Raw genomic sequence first — 19,054 nt, 5'->3', positions numbered from 1 at the left:
CTTCTGGCTTGTCCACATGATCTTTAGCAAACTGCAGATGAGCAGCAATGTTTTTTGGGTTTTTTTTTTGGAGAGCAGTGGCTTTCTCCTTGCAACCCTGCCATGCACACCATTGTTGTTCAGTGTTCTCCTGATGGTGGACGCATGAACATTTAACATTAGCCAATGTGAGAGAGGCCTTCAGTTGCTTAGAAGTTACCCTGGGGTCCTCTGTGATCTCCCTGACTATTACATGCCTTGCTCTTGGAGTCATCTTTGTTGGTCGACCGCTCCTGAGGATTTCATCTCTGCTTTTTGCGGATGATGTTGTCCTGTTGGCTTCTTCAAACCAGGACCTTCAGCATACACTGGGGCGGTTTGCAGTCGAGTGTGAAGTGGCTGGGATGAGAATCAGCACCTCCAAGTCTGAGGCAGTGGTTCTCGACCAGAAAAGGGTGGCTTGCCCTCTTCAGGTTGGTGGAGAAGTCCTGCCTCAAGTGGAGGAGTTTAAGTATCTCGGGATCTTGTTCACGAGTGAGGGAAGGATGGAGCGTGAGATCAACAGGCGGATTGGTGCAGCCTCTGCAGTGATGCGGTCGCTTTACTGGTCCATCGTGGTGAAGAAGGAGCTGAGCCAAAAGGCGAAGCTCTAGGGGTGGGCGATATGGGCAAAAAATAATATCTTGATTTTTTTTGGATTTTGACGATAACGATAATTAGTCGATATTTTTAAAAATATGATTGGAATTCTCAGAGTTATACCTACTTGGAGATTACAATAATGGGCAGAATGTTTAAGGAAAACATTTATTGTCTTTAAACAAAAATAACTTAATTGAACTACAATGCAGAAATATTGAACTCTTGTAATAAAGTGCTCCATGCATCCATGAGAATTATTGAACATCAACAGCAGCAAGTGCTTATGGCCTTATTAAACTTAAAGTTCTGTCCAGGATTGTACAAAAATATCACAAAAAAAAACTTTACTAAAAAGGTTCTCAAATAAATAGAAAGAGATTTGTAAACAAAATACAATGTTGAGGGGAAAAAAAATCCACAATTCTCAAATAGTAAAAATACCCAGTATTATCACAGTTAAGGACAGATGCAAGAACTTTGCAGAACTTTGAACATTTGAACATTCTAGGCCAACAGGTTTTTTACTTCAAATGATGTGCCAAAAACACCAGTCTGTCCACATTGTCAGGCTTGAGTGAAGCCCAGTGACATGTCACAATAGTTCCTCCTGTGCTGAATGCCCTCTCTGAAGGGCTGCTTGAGGCAGGGATGCACAGATACTTTTTAGCTAACTTTCCCAGTCTGGGGAAATTTATCTCTTGTGTTTTCCACCATTCAAGTGGATTGACATCACTGTCCACCTCCAGTATCATAAGGTAGCTCTTGAGCTCCTTTTCTATGGCAGTAGCCTGTGACTCCCCTCTCACTTGTTATTTGAAGTAACTGCCAACAGACTTCTTTATCTTTTTGGCTGGTTCATTGGTGTCACCACCATCTGCTCCACCTTCAGCGGCGGCACCTTGAGCTGTGGTAGTTGAAGTACCTGGAGAATCGCTCTCTTCCTGAGTTGCCATAGCCATAAGTTCAGAGGAAATTGTTGACATTATCATCTGATCATCATCATTGTAATGGTTTTTAAACCGTGGATCAAGTGTGGATGCCACACTTAAAATGCCATCCACATTGTTATCTCTGTATTTTGTATTTAGGTAATCCAGAATGGTTTCCTTGATTTTTTTTTTTTGTGAGATCTGTATCATCAGACTTCACTGCCAGGACCTCAGAGTTAAATAATGACAGGACGGGGTTCAGGTAGGAGACTGTTACTACTTGCTCATCTGAAAGGGCATCTGTAAACTCAAGCAGCAGACTAAGTGCTTTGCTCACTGATTCTAGCACATCAACATCTTGCCATGTTGGGATAAGATGTCTGTGCGTCTTGTCTGCACCTAGCACATGACGAATGGCCTTTTCTTGCTCAGTAAAATCTCTCGATCATATGCTGTCTTGAGCCCCATCTTGTTGGTGATTCTGTGATGAGTTTATGCTCTGGGAGCTTCAGCTGATTTTGAGCATCACCCAGAGCTTTCCTCAATTTAAAGCTGTTGGAAAAGGTTCCAACCACCTTCTTGCAGACACCAATGGTCTATCCTAGTATCACGCATGCTCCTCTCTGGAAAATATTTGAAATGGAACATCATTATTAGCCAATTAACAGTGTAATGATGTAACATTCAGTGCCATGTATGTTGACCTTATAATACCATGCATCGCAGTTTAAAATGGCAGTTAATTTCATATAGGCTTAGTGAGTGAGTGTCCAATAACAAAAAACCTAGGCCTATAAAAAAATATACATTTTTTTCTTGTAATGTATCTACATTATAAGAAAATATGTTATATACATATTTTCACTTTTCTCGACATTGATGACACTTACACTGATATTTCATTTCAACTGCAATAGATAAGAATATTGAAATGATAACTCACCAATTGCAATATGAAGCCGGTGACCAAAGCATAGTAACCTTTTCCAGTTGTTAGTTCTTTTTTAAATATATTTTTTGGGGCTTTTTTCACCTTTATTGGATAGAACAGTGTAGAGACAGGAAATGAGTGGGAGAGAAACGAGGAGGGATCGGGAAATGACCTCGGGCCGGAATCGAACCCTGGTCCCCGGATTTATGGTATGGCACCTTATCCACCTGAGCCACGGCACCCCCCAGTTGTTAGTTCTGAGTGCACTGATGACGTTTGCACCACTGTCGGTGGTTATACAAACCATGCCCTCTTCACTCAATGACCATGATGCGAGGGCATCTTTCAGACCAAGGGCAATGTTGGCTCCTGTGTGGTCGTCTGGGAAATAGGATGTCTGGAAGCAGTAGCTCCGAAGTAGCCAAGATTCGTCAATGAAATGCATGGTCAAAGAGAGGTACGGTATGGCTCTGATGTTCTGCTCGACCATAAATCGGTTGTTGTTGCGAAGTGTGTCACCTTTTGCACTTCATTCATCACAGCTTTGCGAGTTGAATCATACAGGGTGGGGAGAGCAGTTTCGCTGAAATATTTACGACTAAGCACACTGTATCGCACATCTAAGACATTTACAAGTTCTATAAAGCCTTGTCCCTCCACCAACTGCATCGGTAACATCTCTTTGGCTATGAACTTGGTGATGGCATTTATTATGTCTTGCCATCGTTGACTTTTTTTTCTCATATGGCACTTTTCTGCTGAATGATTCAGCAAGCATCTGTTGGGTATGCTGACTAGGTGGCCTGCTTGTGCTTTGTTTTTCTTGAGCAGCAGAGTCTCGAAGTTTCTCATATTCTTTGTACTCCTTCCTATGATTTGGTTTGGAGGTGGTGAAACATGTTCATTGTGGAGCTCTGTTTCACATTGATTGATTTTCAACAAATCTTGCATATGACGGTCTTTTGATGTACGTCTGTCTTTTCAAAACCAAACCATTTCCAAGCCAGAGAGGTAGACCCACGCCTCAGCACTAAATCATCTGAAGTAGCTTCAGGGACTGGAGATGCCTGCATTTTCTCATCACCATGCGCTGCTGACCTGTTGCAAAGTGGAGGTGAGAGGTCATGTGATCGCGTAGGCCCACTAGTCGTGTGACTGAATACTGCTGTGCTGTGGGGAGTGCTGCTGCGCCGTATATTAACATGTGAACAGTTTCCCTGTGCGTTTCATTGTTTTTGGCAAAGTCATTTAAATACTTGATAATGTAAATTTGCACATCGTTAAAACAACAATGACGATATTATCACAGACGATATATATCGCCCACCCCATGAAGCTCTCGATTTACCGGTCAATCTACGTTCCGACTCTCACCTATGGTCATGAGCTTTGGGTAATAACCGAAAGAACAAGATTGCGGATACAAGCAGCCGAAATGAGTTTCCTTCGCAGGGTGGCTGGGTGCTCCCTTAGAGATAGGATGAGAAGCACAGTCACTCGGGAGGACCTCGGAGTAGAGCTGCTGCTCCTCCACATCGAGAGGAATCAGCTGAGGTAGCTCGGGCATCTCTTTCGGATGCCTCCTGGACGCCTCCCTGGGGAGGTGTTCTAGGCGTGTCCCCCCAGGGAGGAGGCCCCGGGGAAGACCCAGGACACGCTGGAGGGACTATGTCTCTCGGCTGGCCTGGGAACGCCTCAGTGTTCTTCCCGAGGAGCTGGCCAAGGTATCTGGGGAGAGGGAAGTTTGGGCTTCCATGCTCAGACTGCTGCCTCCGCGACCCGGCCCCGGATAAGCAGAAGAAAATGAGATGAGATGAGATGAGATGAGATGAGATGAGATGAGATCAACTTAACACTCAATTTGGCTCCTACATTGTTTATCAGTCAATTTTACAATAACTTTTGAGCCTGTGAAAATAGAGGGACTATGTAAGAAAATGGCTGTAATTCCTAAATGTCAAAATGTAGGCACTTACAGGTACAGATGCAGGGGAGAGCGGGTGCATCACAAACTGGAAGTCAAATCCAAATCGATAGACTGAAGATGTAGTCAGGGTCGGTCGATGTACAAACGGAATATCAGAGGTCAGGCAAGAAATCAAAGTTGCGATATGAACATAAACCAAGTCAAAGTCACAGGAACTCAGGAACTACAATCACAAGGATTGGTACAATCTGGCACAAAGACACAGAACAATACTTTGCAACTGGGGCGAGTGTTTGCTGAGCTTATATAGAGGGGTGATTACTGGGAAGATGGGAAACAGTACTAATAACAGTACTAATACTCTGGAGAGGAGGGGTGCTGTGGCGCTTGGGAGGTGTAATCCGGAGCAGCCATGTTTGGATGCCGCTCCGAACTTAGACTTTCGGCACTATTACTGACACTAAACAGTTAATGTGACATTTTTGTTAAATAGCTTGTATTTAAGCTTAAAGTCTGCACTTCAAATCACATCTGGATTGCTTCATTTCAAGTCCACCGTGGTGATATACAGAGGCAAAACTATGAAAATTGTGCTGCTGTCCACATACTTATGAACCTGACTGTATATTTTTACAACTAAGAAAACTAATTTAATTAAAATCTCTAATTCTGTAGCATTTTATTGTATCCTCATGACAAAAAAGTGATAGAAGTTGGTTGAATTACTCATGGATCATGTCATGAAATAACAGTTCTTGGCATGTTATAGTTAAAAGTAAATTACTAAGTCATTATTCATTATTCTTTAGAACTCCTTAACATCATTTAAAATGAACAGAAAAAGAAAATCCTGAAGGAGGAAAACCATCCAAGCACAAGATGCACATTAAAAGCTTCAAAATCTGGAAAGCTCTGTAAATCCAGCAGAAGAATAATTAACATTTGGACAAGGCCAACATAGCCAAAGCCTCTCCCAAGTACTGCATTTTGAAGCAAAACATGAAAACCTGGCCATAAAACCAAACAAGGCAAGGTTGTGTAGATTAAAACAGCAACAAAAACTGTAAACAAGTAAAACAAACTTTTTCAACAAGCATGAGATTCAACGTCTTTGCAGGTAAGTGAGGCAAATGTTAATTTAGGTTGAATCACTGTGTGTGTGTGTGTGTGTGTGTGTGTGTGTGTAGTTTTCCTGACAAGTACTTGGAGGAAAACTACTGCAGAAATCCAGATGGAGATCCCAGTCCTTGGTGTTTCACCACAAATCCATCCAAACGCTGGGATTACTGCTCCATCCCTCGCTGCAGTAAGCTCCTTTATTTTTTTTCTCTCAGATAACTAACACACCTGTTACAGAACTAACAACCTTATAAGAGAGGATTGAGAGAAGTTTATTTGTTCAATAATTTCCCTGAGAGCCCGCCATATAGTTTCATTGAACTGTATACATTATCTTATTTTAACCCCACAGCAGCTGAGCCTCCAACCATCATACCAGAATTGAACTGTGTGACAGGAGACGGGAACTTGTACAGAGGCAACATATCTGTGACCAGTTCAGGGAAAACTTGCCAAGAGTGGTCATCTCAGGTTCCTCAGAAGCATTCAAAAACATCAGAAAACTACCCGTGCAAGTGAGGAACAATGTGTAATTGCCTATGATGCCATGATGAGCATAAATAATATGTTGTCAATTGCAAGTGCAGTTTGTAATGTTTACATGTGTCTAGGCATTTAATAATCACGCAATCTTTAAGCTACAAAGGTAAAAGTGGTTTCATCTAGCAGTGTTCTTTTGTTTGCTTTTTGGTCCCTCTAGAGTAAGAGTAAATGCTTCCATGTACAACCCCTTTAGAACCATTACCCAGCCAAAGCTTTTTTTTTTTTTAAGTAATTGGTTGTTGGTACAGTGGTGCTTGAAAGTTTGTGAACCCTTTAGAATTTTCTATATTTCTACATAAATATGACCTAAAGCATCATCAGATTTTCACACAAGTCCTAAAAGTAGATAAAGAGAACCCAGTTAAACAAATGAGACAAAAATATTATACTTGGTCATTTATTTATTGAGGAAAATGATCCAATATTACATATCTGTGAGTGGCAAAAGTATGTGAACCTTTGCTTTCAATATCTGGTGTGACCCCCTTGTGCAGCAATAACTGCAACTAAACATTTCTGGTAACTGTTGATCAGTCCTGCACACCGGCTTGGAGGAATTTTAGCCCATTCCTCCGTACAGAACAGCTTCAACTCTGGGATGTTGGTGGGTTTCCTCACATGAACTGCTCGCTTCAGGTCCTTCCACAACATTTTGATTGGATTAAGGTCAGGACTTTGACTTGGCCATTCCAAAACATTAACTTTATTCTTCTTTAACCATACTTTGGTAGAACGACTTGTGTGCTTAGGGTCGTTGTCTTGCTGCATGACCCACCTTCTCTTGAGATTCAGTTCATGGACAGATGTCCTGACATTTTCCTTTAGAATTCGCTGGTATAATTCAGAATTCATTGTTCCATCAATGATGGCAAGCCGTCCTGGCCCAGATGCAGCAAAACAGGCCCAAACTATGATACTACCACCACCATGTTTCACAGATGGGATAAGGTTCTTATCCTGGAATACAGTGTTTTCCTTTCTCCAAACATAACGCTTCTCATTTAAACCAAAAAGTTCTATTTTGGTCTCATCCGTCCACAAAGCATTTTTCCAATAGTCTTCTGGTTTGTCCACATGATCTTTAGCAAACTGCAGACGAGCAGCAATGTTCTTTTTGGAGAGCAGTGGCTTTCTCCTTGCAACCCTGCCATGCACACCATTGTTGTTCAGTGTTCTCCTGATGGTAGACTGATGAACATTAACATTAGCCAATGTGAGAGAGGTCTTCAGTTGCTTAGAAGTTACCCTGGGGTCCTTTGTGACCTCGCTGACTATTACACGCCTTAATTTTGGAGTGATCTTTGTTGGTCGACCACTCCTGGGGAGGGTAACAATAGCTTTGAATTTCCTCCATTTGTACACAATCTGTCTGACTGTGGATTGGTGGAGTCCAAACTCTTTAGAGATGGTTTTGTAACCTTTTCCAGCCTGATGAGCATCAACAACACTTTTTCTGAGGTCCTCAGAAATCTCCTTTGTTTGTGCCATGATACACTTCCACAAACATGTGTTGTGAAGATCAAACTTTGATAGATCCCTGTTCTTTAAATAAAACAGGGTGCCCTCTCACACCTGATTGTCATCCCATTGATTGAAAACACCTGACTCTAATTTCACCTTCAAATTAACTGCTAATCCTAGAGGTTCACATACTTTTGCCACTCACAGATATGTAATATTGGATCATTTTCCTCAATAAATAAATGACCAAGTATAATATTTTTGTCTCATTTGTTTAACTGGGTTCTCTTTATCTACCTTTAGGACTTGTGTAAAAATCTGATGATGTTTTAGGTCATATTTATGCAGAAATATAGAAAATTCTAAAGGGTTCACAAACTTTCAAGCACCACTGTAAGTGACACGGTGGTGTAGTGGTTAGCACTATCACCTCACAGCAAGAAGGTCCTGGGTTCAAGCCCATTGGCTGACAGGGGCCTTTCTGTGTGGAGTTTACATGTTCTTCCCATGTCTGTATGGGTTTCCTCCAGGCGCTCTGGTTTTCCCCACAGTTCAAAGATATGCAGGTTAGGCTAATTGGTGGCTCTAGGTGTGAGTGTGAATGGTTGTTTATCTCTGTGTCAGCCCTGTGATGACCTGGCGACTTGTCCAGGGCATACCCTGCCTCTCGCCCATAGTCAGCTGGGATACGCTCCAGCTTGCCCACAACCCTGCACAGGATAAGCAGTTACAGATAATGGATAGTTGTTGGTAATGAGGTTCAGCCTCTTTGAGAGATTCTAACAGCTCATGTTTGGTTTTTGATCTCAAACCCAAATATCTTCAGAGGAAAGCCATGTGTCCAAGTGGGACAAACAATGCCTGAATAATGGTCAATAAATATTGAGCCCCCTCCAAAAGTATTGGAAGGCCAATTCTTTTGTTTTTACTATCCTCTGAAGATATTTGGGTTTGAGATCAAAAACCAAACATGAGCTGTTAGAATTTCAGCTTTCATTTCTTAATATTTATATCTAAATGTGTTTTGATATATTGATCAATTTTGTTTGCACCCACCCATTTTTCCATGTGTCAAAAATAAAAGCGGCTAGAGATAATGAGATGAGATGTGACTGACAGGTGTTTCTTGTTGGCTAGGTGATTCCTGTTAGATTGATTATTTAAGTAATTAATATCCCTGAAGGTCTACTCTTGTTTTGAGTGCTGAGTTTTGCCTGTGAAGACTATATGTTGTGCTAAAAAGGATAAACCAACATGAAGACCAGAGAGCTGCCTATGGAAGAATAGCAAGTCATCGTCTTCCTCCTCCTCCTCGCCCAGCACTGTTGCCAGGTCGGGGTCCATATGAACCCTATTGATCCACATGTCATATTAATTGATGCATAGTTTTACGCCAGATGCCCTTCCTGCCACAACTTTCCCATTTCTGGGCTTGGGAAACAACCATTCACACACACTTTCACACCTATGGGCAATTTAGGGTAGCCAATTAGCTTAACTGCATGTCTTTGGACTGTGGGGGAAACCAGATCACCCAGAGGAAACCCACACAGACATGGGGAGAACATGCAAATTCCACACAGAAAGGCCCCTGTCAGCCACTGGGCTTGAACCCAGAACCTTCTTAATAGCAAGCCATTTTCAAGCTGAGAAAAGAAGGAAAACCGATCAGGGTCATTGCACAAGCACTGAGCATAACCAATATATTTTGGAATGCCTTAAAAAAGAAAGAAACCTAACAACCAGACTAACAATCAGACATGGAACAGGTCAGCCAAAGAAAACAACAGCAGTTGATGTTAAACATTGTGAGAGCAGTGAAGAAAAGCCCTAAAAACAACAATCATTGACATCACCAACAATCTCCACAGGGCAGATGTGAAGGTGTCACAATCCACCATTCAAAGAAGATTTCCAGAGCAGAAATATATAAGTCTTGCCTCAAGATGCAAACCACTCATCAGCAGTAAAAACCAGAAGGCCAGATTGGACTTGATAAAAAAGAAATACAGAGATGAGCCACAAAAGTTCTGGAACCAAGATTAACCTCTACCAAAGTGTGGAAAAAGAAAGGATCTGCTTATAATTCAAAACATATAAGCTTACTGGTAAAACACGGTGGAGGTAGTGTCATGGATTGGACTTGCATGGCTGCTTCTGGCATGGACTCCTTAATCTTTCTTCATGATGGAACTCATGATGGTAGCAGCAGAATGAATTGAGAGGTCTACAGAAACATTCTGTCTGCCAATTTACAGAGAAATACATTCAGTCTAATTCAGAGGAACTGCTTCATGCAGCAAGGCAGTGACACTGCCTTTGTGGAGAAAGAAAGGAATAACTCATGATCCAAACACATTGCCAACACAACAAAGGACTTCATCAGGGGGAAAAAAGTAGATGGTTTTAGCAATCACCATCCATCCATGATCCATAACCACTTATCCTGTGCAGGGTTGCAGGCAAGCTGGAGCCTATCCCAGCTGACTATGGGCAAGAGGCAGGGTACACCCTGGACAAGTCACCAGGTCATTGCAGGGCTGACACATAGAGACAAACAACCATTCACATTCACACCTACGGTCAATTTAGAACACCAATTAACCTAAGCTGGACATGGGGAGAACATGCAAACTGCACACAGAAAGGCCCCCATTGGCCACTGGGCTTGAACCCAGGACCTTCTTGCTGTGAGGTGACAGTGCTAACCACTACACCACTGTGCTACCCTGATCAATCACCAAACACTCCCAAAACAAAACAATTGGCCTTACTTTTCCAATGCTTTCAGAGGGGACTGTATCATTTCCATGCAAATCCCAACAGCCTACACTCCCATTCACCCCCAGTGATGCTGTGCACCAGGGTGGGATCCGCTGGGCAGGAACCCTTTACATATTACATGGCATTTAGCAGATGCTCTTATCCAGAGTGACATACAATGAGTGCAAAAGTCAGGTACACAAAGTGCTGAACTTCTAGACAAGAAAGTTCTAGTGCCAACTGAACAAGTGACAGCATTACCTAGTGTAATATTCTGTTGAAATACCAATACTCAAACAGCCAAGGAAACAAACCAACCATATAATGTATAACTAAATAGAGAACTCAAAACAGCTAACCCCAGGCTAGACCATACACAGCCTGAGTTGGTCTAGACTGAAATGCAGTTACACAATGGGCAGGGAAGCAGGGGAGAGGTGCAGCCTGAAGAGGTGAGTCTTCAGTCTGCGCTTGAAAGTGGTCAGGGAGTTGGCAGTTCTGACCTTAATGGGAAGGTCATTTCACCAATGAGGAACCAGGACAAACAGGAGTCTTGAGTGGGCTGGGAAGGAATGGAGAGGAGGACGGGCCAGGCGGCCAGTAGTAGCGGAGCATAGGACTCTGGCTGGAGTTTCGGGGCAGATCATATAAAAGCATGCTTTCTGTTTACAAATGGTTTCCAACAAGAACTCTGTTGTGATAAGCTTGTTCTACTTGGATACAGAAATCCTCTGCTGTAGGATTGCACAACAAACTGATAAATGCTTTGAGTGTAAAAGTGTATGGCAGTATTGCCATACCATGGATCTTGCCGAATTGTTTTTAACTACTTTGAGATACTGTGTAATTTAAGTTAAAAGTGTGGTGTAACAATTGTAACAACAATTAAAATTATGAACTCATGCTAAAATTGCCAAATAGCACTGTACTGTCTGTTGCAGAGGTCTGGAAAACAACTACTGCAGAAACCCTAACAAAGAGAGGAGTCCGTGGTGTTACACCACTGACCCAGAAACCCGCTGGGAGTACTGCAGTATACCGAGATGTGGGGATGAGCCACGCCCAGGTCGGCCTTCTGTACAGCCAGGATTCACTTCCTCCCTTGCTATTATTCATCATGCATCTTACATACACACGATGAGTGTGTTACTATTTAAATATTATTTATAGAATGCAAATGCATTTACAGAAGAACCAGTTATTGCTCCAGAGGAGGACTGTTACATAGGAGATGGCAGCTCATACCGTGGAGTCACGTCACAGACCATCAGTGGGAAGAAGTGCCAGTTCTGGAGCTCTCTGACACCTCATAAACATTCAAAGACACCACAGGCTTTCCCTAATGCGTAAGGCAAAGGATGCTGTAAAATGAATTGAATTAAAAAGTTTATAACCTTTAAATATCCAAAGAAACCTTTGAGAAAGAACCATTTTTTCACTACTCTTAGAAAAAAAATAGCCTCAATGAGGCTGTAGCTCAAACTGGCCACTGTTGTTGTGTGTGAGTTTAAGATACGATCAGTCCTGTAAGAGGAGTGGCGATTTTTGTGAAATTGCATATGACCCCTCTTTAGCCGCATCCATGGCAGGTGGCACCACCTGGTGAACAATTCTTGTTGGTATATGTCTTTAGAGTCTTCTGGGTGAGTTTCAGTGAAAACGTCTCAGCAGTTTACGAAGAGTAGCGTTTAAATGTGACGAGTCACCCAAAAATTTAAAATGCCCATAAAATGTTAAATTTGACAGGTAGTGCCACCATCTTGACAACTTTTATACATACCAACCTGGGGAACATTCCCTATGAATTTGATCAAAATCTGATCACTCCTGTAAGAGGAGTAGTGATTTTCGTGAAATTGCACGTGACCCCTCGGTAGTCTCATCCATGGTAGGTGGCACCACCTGGTGAATAACTCTTGTTGGTATATGTCTTTAGAGTCTTCTAGACGAGTTTCAGTGAAAACGTCCCAGCAGTTTACGAAGAGTAGCGTTTAATGTGACGAGTCACCCAAAAATTTCAGATGCCCATAAAATTGTAAATATGACAAGTGGCGCCACCATCTTGACAATTTTTATGCATGCCCACTTGGGGAACGTTGTAGACAAGTTTGATGGAAATCCGATTGATCCTGTAGCAATTTTTGTAAATTGTGGACGGATGACGACAATGGACGGCGACGCATAATTTTATTAGCTCATCGGGCCTGGCCTACGGCCCTATGAACTAAAAATTGTTCCACGTGGGTTTTTCCACATTGTTAAAGGTTGTTATTTAAAAGTAAGTCTCCTTTATAAGGGAACACACTGCTATGGGGTCCTATGTAGAACCCTTAAGGGTTCCCCAAGAGGGACAAACTGTAAAGCAATCAAAAATCTCTCACCAAAAAAAAAAAAAAAATTGGATCCCCAACGGTTTCTGGGTAAATTGCCTCTATTACCTCTATTTGACAGTTTATTAAAGATCAATTCAGAATTTTAAGAAGTTCAAAGTGTATAAGTGTATCCTCCAAGAGGACAACACTGCAAACCATCAGGATTCTGGATTCAGTTTCTGAATTGCATTCAGGAGTTCTGGCCTAGGCATGCAATTTTGAGATGTGACTTAGTAGTTTAAGCTGTAACTGTTTGGACTTCAAATTTCAATACTGTTATCTTCAATTCACCCCATGACAACTTCTGATTATATGTTTAAATCCATATTTCTCTTTCACCACACAGAGACTTGAGAAGAAACCTGTGCAGGAACCCTGATGGTGACAGGGCTCCATGGTGCTACACCACTGACCCCTTTGTGCGCTGGGAGTTTTGTAACATAGAGCGCTGTGATAGCGTTCGCCCCACTCAGCCCAATCAGAGTGGAACTATCCCCTTGGTCCCCATACCACAGGCCCCTACTCCTGCACAAAACACAGGTCTGTCTTTATGAAAACAAACCTACCTGGAAAAAGACAGCTGAGTGCAAAAGTTTGTATCCTTCATGGTTCTTGGATGTAAAAAATGAAAATGTGATCCTTTTTACAATTTAGCAACAAGCAAGATTCCCAAGACTTCGAATCCCTGTGATGTCACAGCCATCAAGAGTTCAAGAGAGTGTAATTGGCCATGCAGTCTGAGTGGAAGGGATGCCATTACTCTCTCTCTCCTGTCAATCACAGCCACACTAGCCAATTATTGGCATGTGTGAGCTCATGTACTATAAGTGGAGGAGAGCAGACAGGGCTTTCCTAGGTGTGAGTTACAGCAGCAGCTTTGAAAAGATGTGCTGGTTTCACATGTCTTGGAGGAAACGTGCTAGCTTTCACCCTCTCCAGTTGGTAGCTCTCATGTGATAGGAGGGTGCTAGATAATGGGTTGGAATTATCAAAATGACCAAACTGTGGAGGAAATGGGGCAAACAAAAATTTAAAAATGCCAGTACAAGTTGGCAGATGATAATTATATCACATTCGTAAAGCAAAGTGCAAACTTTTCAGCAAATCTGTAGATTTTTCATTATTGCTATAAAATAATTTTGCCGTCTTTGTTGTCATCCAACAGTGTACAAACTTTTGCCCTCATTTGAAGCATCATTATCCATTGTGCTATGAACTTTGTGGGATTTTCCTTTCAGTTTGATTTCTAATACTGCTTGTGATTTTTTTTTTTAAAGATTGCAAACTTGGCAACGGAGTAGATTATCGAGGTTCAGTATCAAGGACCACATTGGGAGTGACCTGCCAAGAGTGGAGTGCCACAACCCCCCACAGGACCACATTTAAACCTTCCCTTCACCCTGAGAAGGGTCTGGAGTCGAATGTAGGTCATGGAGCTTGGACTTTATTACTAATTATATACTAGCTATACTTATACTTAGTGTTGTAGTCAAGACCACCTAAACCGAGACCAAGTCATGACCAAGACCAAAGTGTATCGAGACCAAGACAAGACCAGGACTTTGAAGGGTTGAGATCAAGTCAAAGCCAGGACCAGACCAGTGGGTGTGAAGGGGGTGGGGGAGCGGTGACAGCTGTTAGCAGGAAGAAAATTTTCAAATTAGCAATGAGTCACATTTGAAGCAGGAAATTTTTCATCCAATCACAGTAATGATGTTAACAAATAAATCAGACAATACACAGGCAATTTAGTGAAATCCCCTCAGTCATGGTCTTGACTGGTCTTGAAATAAATTCACGAGTCCTCTCTGTCTGAGACTGAGACAAGACTGAGTAAAAATACAGTCGATTCCAACACAAGATCGAGACCTTCAAAAAGTGGTCTTGAGACCGACACCAATCTCAAGCACTACAAAGCTATGTATAACACAGTACTTATTAGTAGCCATGTAACGATTCACCCAATTCATGATTCAATTCGATTCATGACACTGGGTTCATGGTTTGATTTTTACACTGTAGTTTTGAAAAAAATATCCATCCATCCATCATCCGCAACTGCTTATCCTGTGCAGGGTCGCGGGCAAGCTGGAGCTTATCCCAGCTGACTATGGACGAGAGGCAGGGTACACCCTGGACAAGTCACCAGGTCATTGCAGGGCTGACACATAGAGACAAGCAACCACTCACACTCACACCTATGGCCAATTTAGATCCACCAATTAGCTTAACCTGCATGTCTTTGGACTGTGGGGGAAACCAGAGCACCCAGAGGAAACCCACGCAGACACGGGGAGAACATACAAACTCCACACAGGAAGGCCCCCATCCACCACTGGGCTCAAACCCAGAACCTTTTTGCTGTGAAGCAACAGTGCTAATCATTATGCCACTGTGCTGCCTGGAAAAAAAAATTAAATGAAGAAAATTTTGTATTCTCCGGCTCAATGAGACCTTTCTAGTGAGCCCAAGCACAGCCCGGTACGACCCGGGTTCAGCCCTCATTCGCCCTGGAACCCTGCACACTTCAGGGCCTTACTTAAATTCTAACATAAGTCAGCCAGGAAATGTCATACTACAAACTTATCATGATGAAAGTCTGCATTATTTAACTGAGGTGTTAAATCAACTTGATAAGACTAATAAAAACAGGCTTTCTGACAGCTGATGCCTCTTAGAATAAACTTTCAAAAATGCACTATCCTTAACACTATCCTTCAGGAAAAAGTTCCCATACTATTGTAATTTATCATTATTATTATTATTATTATTATTATTATTATTATTATTATTATTATTATTATTTCCAATGGCTAGAATTGCAGAAATCCTGATAATGACCCAAATGGACCTTGGTGTTACACTACGGATCCCAGCAAGAAGTGGGACTACTGTGAGGTTCCAGAATGTGGTATGAACTGTCTTTCCTCTACCTGACTTCCTGATGTTATGGGTTCTTAGCATAGCAGAGGTCTGAAATACGAGCAACCATTTTCCCAACAGATACACCAAAATGTGGACAGCCAACAGTAAAACCAAGACGGTGCTTTGGCCGGATCGTTGGAGGATGCGTCTCTAAACCTAACTCCTGGCCTTGGCAGATCAGTCTCAGAACCAGGTAGGAATCTGTAAACATATTACAGCAATTGTCGACCACATCCGTGTCCACACTGTGTTGACTGTAACTGTGTATTATAGAAATGGCAGGCACTTCTGTGGAGGAACTTTAATCGATGCTCAGTGGGTTCTTACAGCAGCTCACTGCCTTGAACCGTGAGTTACAGAGCGATGTCACTTATCAGAAATCACGAGTTTGGTCTTCAACAACATCTTGTCTTGATGGTGACATATTTATACTTATTCCCCAGATCAAACAGACCATCTTTCTACAAAGTATACTTGGGAATCCATACAGAAACCGCACTTGAGCCGTCCAAACAGGTCCGAGACCTGGAGAAGATTATAAAGGGGCCAGCAGGAACAGATATTGCGCTACTCAAGCTGGAAAGGTGAGTAATTTTTTCTGCAGCAGTAGTTTAGTTATGATTTCTAGACCTTGTATGGGAAGGATCTGAAAAATGAAATGTTCGTTGACCACTTCAGCTTAGACTGCAGAACAATATAGTGTATTTGAGAAGTATTAGCACCCTTTGGAAAAATGAGCAAAAATGATGAGGGAGGAAAAAATAGAGTATCAACATGCTAAAAAAAAAATCAATCAAAAGTTAAGGACTTCTGATTTTTAACTAATGTTTTAATTTTTCTCTTAAAAACTGTGGGGGGGAAAGAGTATTTTGTTTTTCAAAATAGCTGTCAGTCTAAGAATCTCTGTTTTTGCCTTTAAATACTTCATGATTTCTGACTAAAATAACTAAAAACTACAGCCAACCTATCTGTCCGTCTACCTAATTTGGTCGCATATGTGAAGACTCTTTCTGGTCTTTGAATACAGAAGAGACAGAACGTTGTTGATCGACACAAGATATGATTATGAAATACATAAGAGGCTTAAGTATTTCATATTAACCATACTAAGGGCAATAATAACAAGAAAACTTTGATAATGTTCATATTTAAATAATATTGGCTGGCGTTGAGTGGTACAGTGTCTTGCAAAAGTGGTCATCCCCCTTGGTGTTTGTCCTGTTTTGTAACATTACAAGATGGAATTAAAATGGATTTTTGGAGGGTTAGCACCACTTGATTTACACAACATGCCTACCACTTTAAAGGTGCACATTGTTGTTTTATTGTGACACAAACAATAAGATGAAAAACAGAAATCTGGAGTGTGCATAGGTATTCACCCTCTTTTGCATGAAACCCCTAAATAAGAGCTGGTCCAACCAATTCACTTCATAAGTCACATAATTAGTTGATTAAGATCCACCTGTGTGCAATCAAAGTGTCACATGATCTGTCACATGATGTCTGTATAAATCAACCTGTTCTGGAAGGACCCTGACTCTGCAACACTACTAAGCAAGCAACATGAAAACCAAGGAGCCTCCAAACAGGCCAGAGACAAAGTTGTGGAGAAATATAGCTCAGGGTTGGATTATAAAAAATATCCCAAACTTTGAATATCCCACAGAGCACCATTAAATCCATTATAGCAAAATGGACAGAATATGGCACCACTACAAACCTGACAAGAGAAGGCTGCCCACCAAAACTCAGACTGGACAAGGAAGGCATTAATCAGAGACCCAACAAAAACACCAAAGATAACACTGAAGAAGCTGCAAAGATCCACAGTGGAGACGGAAGTATCTATCCTTAGGACCACTTTAAGCCATACACTCCACAGAGCGGGGCTTTATGGAAGAGTGGCCAGAAAAAAGCCATTGCTTAAGAAAACACATTTGAAGTTTGCCTAACAGAATGTGTCAGACTCCCCAAACCCATGGAAGAAGATTCTCTGGTCAAATGAGACTAAAATTGATCTTTTTGGCCATCATGGGAAATGCCATGTGTGGCACAAACCCAACACCCTGAGAACACCATTCCTACAGTGAAGCATGGTGGTGGCAGCTTGTAATGTGACAAAACAGGACAAACACCAAGGGGGATGAATACTTTTGCAAGACAATGTAGATCAGATATAGTCCATTCTGCTAGCATGATATTGAACGAGTCAAGGACAAGTTCAATATCATGCTAGCTGAATAAAATACAGTGCTCAGTGTAAATGAGTGCACCCCCTTTGAAAAGTAACATTTTAAACAATATCTCAATGAACACACAATTTCCAAAATGTTGACAAGACAAAGTTTAATAAAACATCTGTTTAACTTATAACGTGAAAGTAAGGTTAATAATATAACTTAGATTACACATTTTTTCAGTTTTACTCAAATTAGGGTGGTGCAAAAATGAGTACACCCCACAACAAAAACTACTATATCTAGTACTTTGTATGGCCTCCATGATTTTTAATGACAGCACCAAGTCTTCTAGGCATGGAATGAACAAGTTGTCGACATTTTGCAACATCAATCTTTTTCCATTCTTCAACAATGACCTCTTTTAGTGACTGGATGCATGGATGGAGAGTGATGCTCAACTTATTTCTTCAGAATTCCCCAAAGAAAATAATTTCTTTACACCACAAAGGTGAAGGCTAGAAGATGATCAGCAAAGCTTTGCTTATCAGTCAGAATACTGTAGTCAAGTCAAGTCAACTTTATTGTCAAATATGCTATACATGCTTGACATACAGCACAGATGAAATTTCAGTCCTCTCTGACCCACGGTGCAAACAGGCAATGCAATAAATAAAAATAGAATAAATGAAATAAACAATATAAACAGTATAAACACTCTAGATAAGAACTAGACATAGACTAAACACTTTTATTTATATATATATATATATATATATATATATATATATATATATATATATATATATGTATGTGTGTGTGTGTGTGTGTGTGTGTATGTATACACACACACACACACACACACACACAGGGGGCCGCTGACAGCTTTGGCTGGGCCCGGGACAAAATGCTCTGAATGGGCCCCCCCCCCCGGGCCAACCCACACACACACCCACCTCTCTTATCCCAGTCTCTACTCACTCCAACCCTTAAATGACAGGTATTCAAAAACCATTCAACCGGTCAACAACCATTTCATTTTAGCATTTCAACATTTTTACAGTTTTAACATTTTAACATTTCCTTAGTCTGCAACTATTCAGGTGCGAAATGCAATGCACCGGACTTTTGTTGTGCGTGTGTGCGTACTGTCCAGTGTGAAAAGCAGAGAAGAACACACCGCTTGAGAAACGGCGGGATATGATTGCGGGCTAATGTGAATATTCTTAGCTTCAATCAGATATATGAAACACAATGTTATTAAGCCGTTGTGGTTATGAAAT

At 41.5% G+C, this 19,054-nt stretch overlaps 1 protein-coding gene across 1 annotated transcript in view; it reads left to right on the top strand.

Annotated features, from left to right (window-relative positions):
* plg (plasminogen) overlaps nucleotides 1-19,054 on the top strand; it is an 83,971-nt gene that overhangs the window by 49,722 nt on the left and 15,195 nt on the right. The window contains exons 8-17 of the mRNA XM_060915612.1: nucleotides 5,596-5,714; nucleotides 5,880-6,042; nucleotides 11,236-11,360; nucleotides 11,484-11,640; nucleotides 13,013-13,206; nucleotides 13,944-14,089; nucleotides 15,484-15,577; nucleotides 15,670-15,784; nucleotides 15,865-15,939; nucleotides 16,035-16,175. Coding sequence (XP_060771595.1) covers nucleotides 5,596-5,714; nucleotides 5,880-6,042; nucleotides 11,236-11,360; nucleotides 11,484-11,640; nucleotides 13,013-13,206; nucleotides 13,944-14,089; nucleotides 15,484-15,577; nucleotides 15,670-15,784; nucleotides 15,865-15,939; nucleotides 16,035-16,175 — 1,329 coding nt within the window. The remainder of the gene's footprint in view (nucleotides 1-5,595; nucleotides 5,715-5,879; nucleotides 6,043-11,235; nucleotides 11,361-11,483; nucleotides 11,641-13,012; nucleotides 13,207-13,943; nucleotides 14,090-15,483; nucleotides 15,578-15,669; nucleotides 15,785-15,864; nucleotides 15,940-16,034; nucleotides 16,176-19,054) is intronic.

Source organism: Neoarius graeffei, chromosome 3, assembly GCF_027579695.1.
Source record: "Neoarius graeffei isolate fNeoGra1 chromosome 3, fNeoGra1.pri, whole genome shotgun sequence".
Lineage (NCBI taxonomy): Eukaryota > Metazoa > Chordata > Actinopteri > Siluriformes > Ariidae > Neoarius > Neoarius graeffei.
This window is presented reverse-complemented; position numbering and strand designations above follow the sequence as displayed.